At 43.7% G+C, this 7,536-nt stretch overlaps 1 protein-coding gene across 1 annotated transcript; it reads right to left on the reverse strand.

The window, feature by feature from the left end:
- Window positions 1-85: 85 nt before the first annotated feature.
- On the reverse strand, window positions 86-7,429 carry LOC113962624 (transmembrane protein 209-like). Its single transcript, XM_027673378.1, has 7 exons — window positions 7,315-7,429; window positions 5,759-5,884; window positions 4,238-4,335; window positions 2,748-2,862; window positions 2,567-2,664; window positions 1,274-1,347; window positions 86-1,111 (listed from the first exon to the last, which is right to left on the reverse strand). The coding sequence occupies exons 1-7, from the start codon at window positions 7,427-7,429 to the stop codon at window positions 1,057-1,059; spliced, it is 681 nt and encodes a 226-aa protein (XP_027529179.1). The 3' UTR covers window positions 86-1,056.
- Window positions 7,430-7,536: the final 107 nt, after the last annotated feature.

The following is a 7,536-nucleotide window of genomic DNA, read 5'->3' on the forward strand; positions in this document are numbered from 1 at the left end:
GGCAAAACCTGGGCCTGGAACATCCCCCCCTTGGCCCAGGGATGGGTTTGGGGATGCTGAACCCAAGGAAAAACCCCCAAAAGCCTTTGATAAAACGATCTCATTTAATTCAGGAACCAAACGAGCCACTTTGGTCCCATTCCTTGGAAAAACCCGGGTCCCCCAGAAGAGAGTCACCAAAACCCATCAGTTCACACCCCAAAAAACAGCACAAAGTTCCACAAATCCCTCTTTTCCCACCTCCATAAAAAACACACTCCAGTGATCCCACGGGTTTTTGGTCCTACATTCGCTCCCAAAATTCACCTTTGCCCGAAATAACTGAAGTGGGAATTTGGCAAACAAACATCAATTGAGGCCTTTTTGGAAACAAATCTGAAATTTTGGTTTTCCCCCCCAAAAAAGTTTGGCTTCCCAGCCCCAGCCACATCCCAGTCCCTAAAAAAAGAGGTAATTAATGAACAAAAGGGGAGCAGGAGAATTAAATCCCAAGGCACCCCTTGGGAGGCCGAGCTGGTTTGGAACTAAACAATTAACTTAAAAGAAAAAGAAAATAAAACTTAAAATATAAGTAAAAAAACTGGGATTTGCTGAACCCAGCGAGTCAAAAGGGGGTTTTTTGATTTACAGGGACACCCTGTGGGGTCAGAGACATGATGACACCAACGACCAGGAGCAAAAGTTGTGGGGTTTTTATAATAAAACAAAGCAAAGCCGAGTCTAAACCCCCCCTGGTCTGGATTTCCTCGTGCCCAGCTGGGATTTCTTGGATCCTGGAGCGTCCCAGGGTCTTTCCCAAGTGTTGGATCATCCGTGGCTGTGCACGACCCTCCCAGGTTTAGTCTGGATCAGTTAAGCTCAGCTTAAGCCGGGCTGTTCAGGCGAGGAGCGGGCAGGAGAATCCTAATCCTGCCTGGAGCTCGTTCCCAGGGGAAATATTCCATGGGATGCCTCGGGAAGAAATCCAGGCAGGAATTCCAGGCGCTTCCCCTTTAAGCTGAGCTTAAATGATCCGGGTTTAAACCGACCACGTGGATGTCTCGGAGCAGGGATCCGTCAGTCCCCGAAGATCCACAGGATGTTGACTCCCGACAATCCCAGATTGACACGCCTGGAAAACCCAAAGGGGTGGGAATTACCCCACGGGATGGGAAAGCTGCTGTTTAATGGTTTAAACCCCATTAATCAGATGATTTAAACCCCATTAATCACCATCCCGATGCGATTTCCCGCTTTTTATCCAGCCCTATCCCACCTTTTCTCTGGAACCTACCCCAGCATCCCGGATTCCTTGGTCTTGATGATGTACAGGAACATGAGCAGGGTGTGGAACATGTTGTTCCTGCCCTGGAATTAAATTTAATTTACAGTAAATTACTAGAAAACCTACAAATCAGAGATTGGGGCATTTGGGTTAAAAAATTCTGAATTACATTTAAATTTAAATTTAATTTACAATAAATTGGCAGAAAAGTAACAAATCGGGGATTGGGGGATTTGGGTTAAAAAAAATGGTAATTTTACAATAAATTGGAAGAAAACCAACAAATCAGGGATGGGAGGCTTGGGTTAAAAAATTCTAAATTACATTTAAATGTAAATTTAATTTTAGAATAAATTGGAAGAAAACCAAGAGATCAGAGATGGGGAACTCGCGTTAAAAAATTCTATATTACATTTAAATTTAAAATTAATTTACAATAAATTGGCAGAAAAGCAACAAATCAGGGATGGGGGGATTTGGGTTAAAAAATTCTAAATTACATTTAAATGTAAATTTAATTTACAATAAATTGGCAGAAAAATAACAAATCAGGGATTGGGGCATTTGGGATTAAAAAAATGGTAATTTTACAATAAACTAGAAGAAAAGCAACAAATCAGGGATTGGGGGATTTGGGTTAAAAAATTCTGAATTACATTTAAATTGAAATTTAATTTACAATAAATTGGCAGAAAACCAACAAATCAGGGATTGGGGCATTTGAGTTAAAAAATTCCAAATTACATTTAAATTTAAATTTAATTTACAACAAATCGGGAGAAAACCTACAAATCAGGGATTGGGGCATTTGTGATAAAAAATTCTAATTTTAGAATAAATTGGCAGAAAAGCAACAAATCAGGGTTTGGGGGATTTGGGTTAAAAAATTCTAATGAACATTTAAATATAAATTTAATTTACAATAAATTGGCAAAAAAGCAACAAATCAGGGATTGGGGGATATGGGCTTTAAAAAATTCTAATTTTAGAATAAGTCGACAGAAAACCAACAGCACATCAGGGACTAGGGGGATTTGGTGTTTAAAAAATGTTAATTTTAGAATAAATTGGCAGAGAACCAACAGCACATCAGGGATTGGGGCATTTGGGTTAAAAAATTCTGAATTACATTTAAATGTAAATTTAATTTACAATAAATTGGCACGCTGGGCTTAGAGCGGGCTGGGCCAGGCTGATGTAAAGAGTCCATAAATGAGTTTAGGAGTTCCAACACCCCGAGCTGGAGCTGGAGAGGATTCCTGGGAGCAGGAGAATCCCATCCCATCCCATCCCATCCCATACCTTGGGCAGGCTGTAGACGTGGCACTCGTAGATGAGCTCGTAGTGGGGCGGGTTGATGCTGCTCTGGTAGATGCAGAACAGGTTCTCGTTGGAAGTGTCTGGGAATGACAGTGGGAATGTCAGAGTGATCCCAGAGGGATAAAAGATGGCTTTCCCCCTCTTCCCAAGGGGAGGCAGGTACCTGGTTTATCCGGGCTCTGGATGAAGTGCTGGGAGGTGAAGGTTTTGCCGTCGGGATATTTGGGGTGAGGAGGGAGCCTGGAGTCCAGGTAGGTGCAGAACACGTGCATGAGGATCTGGGGAAAGGACCCAAAGCTCACTGGGATGGCCCCAAAAAGGGAGGGAACACCCCTGCCACCACCCCAGGAGCCGAGCACAGCGGGGGATAGGCCGGGCTTGCAATCCTGGCCTAACCCCAGGCCTTAGGAGCAGCCAAGGGCCTAAAGGACTGAGTTCTGCGGGTCAGGGTTTGGCTGAGCAGGGGAGGAACCCAAAACCCACCTCTGCCGACACCAAACCCTGACCCCATTCCCAGGGAGACCCCTGTGTTTTTTCCCGTTTTTTTCCCCCATTTTCCCTGTTTTTTCCCCATTTTTCCATGTTTTTCCCACCAGAAGCAGGACTGGATCAAGGCCCTGAATTGGCAGGTGGAGCTTCCACATCCCAGTGCTGAGGGGTCCCGCAGATCCCTGACCCCATTCCCAGGGATCCCCCTGCGTTCCCAGGGAGCTCCTTTTCCCATTTTCCCTGTTTTTTCCCCCCATAATCAGGTCAGGATCGAGGCCCTGAAGCGGCACCGCTTTTCCCCATTTTTCCATGTTTTTCCCTCAGAAGCAGGACTGGATCAAGGCCCTGAATTGCCAGGTGGAGCAGATCCCAGTGGTGAGGGGTCCCATGGATCCCTGACCCCATTCCCAGGGAGCCCCCTGTGTTTCCACAGATCCCCTTTTCCCATTTTCCCTGAGTTTTTCCCCCAACAATCAGGTCGGGATCAAGGCCCTGAAGCGGCACCATTTTCCCGCCATTTATCCATGTTTTTCCCTCAGAAGCAGGACTGGATCAAGGCCCTGAATTGCCAGGTGGAGCAGATCCCAGTGCTGAGGGGTCCTATGGATCCCTGACCCCATTCCCAGGGATTCCCCTGTGTTCCCAGAGAGCCCCTTTTCCAATTTTCCCTGTTTTTCCCCCCACAATCAGGTCAGGATCGAGGCCCTGAAGCGGCACCGTTTTTCCCCCATTTTTCCATGTTTTTCCCTCAGAAGCAGGACTGGATCAAGGCCCTGAATTGCCAGGTGGAACAGATACCCATTCCCAGGGATCCCCTCGTGTTCCCAGGGAGCCCCTTTTCCCATTTTCCCCGTTTTTTTCCCCCTCAAGATTCGGGTCAGGATCGAGGCCCTGAAGCAGCACCACTTCCACGTCTGGAAGCTGGGGATGAATCCCCGAGGATCCCAGGGCAGGATCCCAGTGGATCCCAGCTCCCCTGACATTCCCAGGGCTCCCTGACCCCGTTTTTCCCACTTTTCCTCCTTCAAAGCTCATCCCATCCGTTCCTCTGCTGTTCCCACTTCACCACATGCCCCAAAGCCTCCCTGGCTGCTCCCTCCAAAGCCTATCCCAAAAAACCAGCAGCTCCAATCCCCCCTTATCCAGGTGTGTGTGGGATCTCACCGAGGAGTCCGTGGGCAGGTCCGTGTCCCACTTGCGGCCCTTGAAGTCCCCTCCTCCGTTCCATCGGAAGGAGCTCATGCAGCCGCCCTGGGAAAGCTCTGGAAGCAACATTTGGGAGGTTTTTTGGGATTCAAGGCAGATAAAAGGAGGTCTCAGGCCGGTTTGAAAGGTTTAATGCACGTTTCTGGTGCATAAATAGGGATAGTTCAACCCATGGAATGGCTGGGAGGGGATCGGGGCAGGGAGGGAAAACTACAGGGTGAGTTTTGGCTGTGAGGGGGTTTAATCCAGGACTTTTTTATCCAGGACTTTTTAATTCAGGATTTTTTAATTCAGGACTTTTTAATTCAGGACTTTTTAATTCAGGACTTTTTAATCCAGGACTTTTTAGTCCAGGAGTTTTTAATTCAGGACTTTTTAATCCAGGATTTTTTAATTCAGGACTTTTTAGTCCAGGACTTTTTAGTCCAGGACTTTTTAGTCCAGGACTTTTCAATTCAGGACTTTTTAATCCAGGATTTTTTAATCCAGGACTTTTTAGTCCAGGACTTTTTAATCCAGCACTTTTTAAATCCAGTACTTTTTAGTCCAGGATTTTTTAGTCTAGCACTTTTTAATCCAGCACATTTTAGTCCAGTATTTTTTAATCCAGCACTTTTTAGTCCAGCACTTTTTAGTCCAACACTTTTTAATCCAGGACTTTTTAGTCCGGCACTTTTTAGTCCGGCACTTTTTGATCCAGCCCTTGGCACCCTGAGCACAGAGGAAATCATGGAATCATGGAATGATTTGGGTAGGAAGGGGCCTTAAAGATCCACCCAGTTCCAACCCCCTGGTATTCCACCAGGTATTCCTGGTTTGGGGGGAGATCCAGGCTGGAATTTTTTGGGATGAGGCCAGCACATACCTCTGATCCTCTCCACCAGGTATTCCTGATCTGGGGGGGGATCCAGGCTGGAATTGTTTTGGGATGAGGCCAGCACGTACCTCTGAGCCTTTCCACCAGATATTCCTGGTTTGGGATGAGGACACACCGCATCCCTCTGAGCCTCTCCACCAGGTATTCCTGATTTGGGGGGGGATCCAGGCTGGAATTTTTTTGGGATGAGGCCAGCACATACCTCTGATCCTTTCCACCAGATATTCCTGATTTGGGGGGAAATCCAGGCTGGAATTTTTTGGGATGAGTCCAGCATGTACCTCTGATCCTCTCCACCAGGTATTCCTGGTTTGGGATGAGGACACCACATCCCTCTGAGCCTTTAAAGCCACCAGAGATTCCTGGTTTGGGATGAGGACACACCACATCCCTCTGAGCCTTTCCACCAGATATTCCTGATTTGGGGGGATATCCAGGCTGGAATTTTTTTGGGATGGGGTCAGCACATCCCTCTGATCCTCTCCACCAGATATTCCCGGTTTGGGATGAGGCAAGCATGTACCTCTGATCCTTTCCACCAGGTATTCCTGGTTTTGGGGGAGATCCAGGCTGGAATTTTTTGGGATGGGGCCAGCACCTACCTCTGATCCTCTCCACCAGATATTCCTGGTTTGGGGTGAGATCCAGGTACTGCACCAGGGCGTTGAGGGTCGGGATGAGAGGAGCTTTGACCAGGGCCGCCTGCTTCAGGCTGCTGATGCTGGCCTCTGGAATACAGGGATACAGGGATCACCTGGAGTGTTCTGGGATCACCTGGAATCAGACATCACCCTCCCCACACCCATTTAGTCACAACCCAGCCTCCTCTCCCTCAGAATTTAAAAGCTGCAAGGAAGCAACAGGAATTACGAGCAGGAAAGCGGGAATGAGAGCGGCATCCTGGTTTTCCAGAGATGAAGCAACACCCCAAAAAACGGGAATTTCATTGGAATTGCACCACATCAAATGCAGCTCTTGGCTAAGGAGGTGCAGATTTGAAGGAACAGAAGCAGCTCCTTCAAGCTGTGGCTTGAAAAACAAAACTCCATTGGGATTTAAAAATATGGATTTTTGGGAAAATTTGGGAGATTTGGAGGAATAATTTGGAAAAGGACACGGGAGTGGAGACAGGGAGACTTCAAAGGGAGCACATTCACCTCTGAAATGCCTTCTGACATTATTAGGCAGTAATTGATGATAATGGGAGTAAATTTATAATATTATATTTATAATTATATTCTAGTTTCCGTATTTCATATATTTAGATATGAAATGCATTTCTATATTTCGTACCTTTATATATGAAATGCATTTCTATATTTCAGAAATATAGAAATGCATTTCAAATATTTAGCTATTAAATACATTTCTATATTTCATATATTTAGATATTAAATGCATTTCTATATTTGATATAATTAGATAAGAAATGCATTTCTATATTTGATATATTTAGCTATGAAATGCAGTTCTATATTTCAGAAATATAGAAATGCATTTGATATATTTAGCTATTAAATACATTTCTATATTTCATATATTTAGCTATGAAATGCATTTCTATATTTGACATATTTAGATAAGAAATGCATTTCTATATTTACTACATTTATATATGAAATGCATTTGATATATTTAGCTATTAAATACATTTCTATATTTCATATATTTAGCTATGAAATGCATTTCTATATTTGACATATTTAGATAAGAAATGCATTTCTATATTTCATACATTCATATATGAAATGCAATTATATATTTCATATATTTAGATATGAAATGCATTTATATTTCATATAATTACATATGAAATACATCTATATATTTAATGTATTTATATGTTCATATTTATATATTAAATACACGTATATATTTCATGCATTTATATATTTCACACATTTATATGTTTAACACATGTATATATTTAATACATGTATATATTTAATACATGTATATATTTAATGCATTTATATATTTAATGCATTTATATGTTTAATGCATTTATATATAAATTTATAATATTGCCTAAAAATAATTAAGTAAATTTAGAGGGGAAAAAAAGGAAAAAAAAGAAAAAGAAAGGGACAAAAGTGATTAATTTAATCGAAATACCACCCGTTCAACATTCCATGAATTCCAGCCCTGGAATTCCCACCTCCGATCTGCAGCTCGGGGCAGCCCATCCTCCTCAGCTGGGTGCTCACTGACTCCATCTCCTCCACCAGGGGCACCAGGATGGTGTCATTGATCCACTGGGAAAAGGGAAACATTCCAGGGCTCAGGAATCCATTGGGAAAAGGGAAAAATTCCAGGGCTCATGGGAAAAGGGGAAAATTCCAGGGCTCAGTAATCCACTGGGAAAAGGGAAAAATTCCAG

Source organism: Neopelma chrysocephalum, unplaced genomic scaffold, assembly GCF_003984885.1.
Source record: "Neopelma chrysocephalum unplaced genomic scaffold, ASM398488v2 Primary Assembly neopelma1_183802, whole genome shotgun sequence".
Taxonomy (NCBI): Eukaryota; Metazoa; Chordata; class Aves; order Passeriformes; family Pipridae; genus Neopelma; species Neopelma chrysocephalum.

Excerpts from the sequence above, each read along its gene's own strand:
- LOC113962624 (XM_027673378.1), bottom strand. The coding sequence starts at position 7,429 with ATGTTTCCCTTTTCCCAGTGGATCAATGACACCATCCTGGTGCCCCTG. Across the intron at positions 2,863-4,237 it reads ACCTGCCCACGGACTCCTCG|ATCCTCATGCACGTGTTCTG; the intron begins GTGAGATCCCAC and ends TCCTTTCCCCAG. Across the intron at positions 2,665-2,747 it reads CCAGAGCCCGGATAAACCAG|ACACTTCCAACGAGAACCTG; the intron begins GTACCTGCCTCC and ends TGTCATTCCCAG.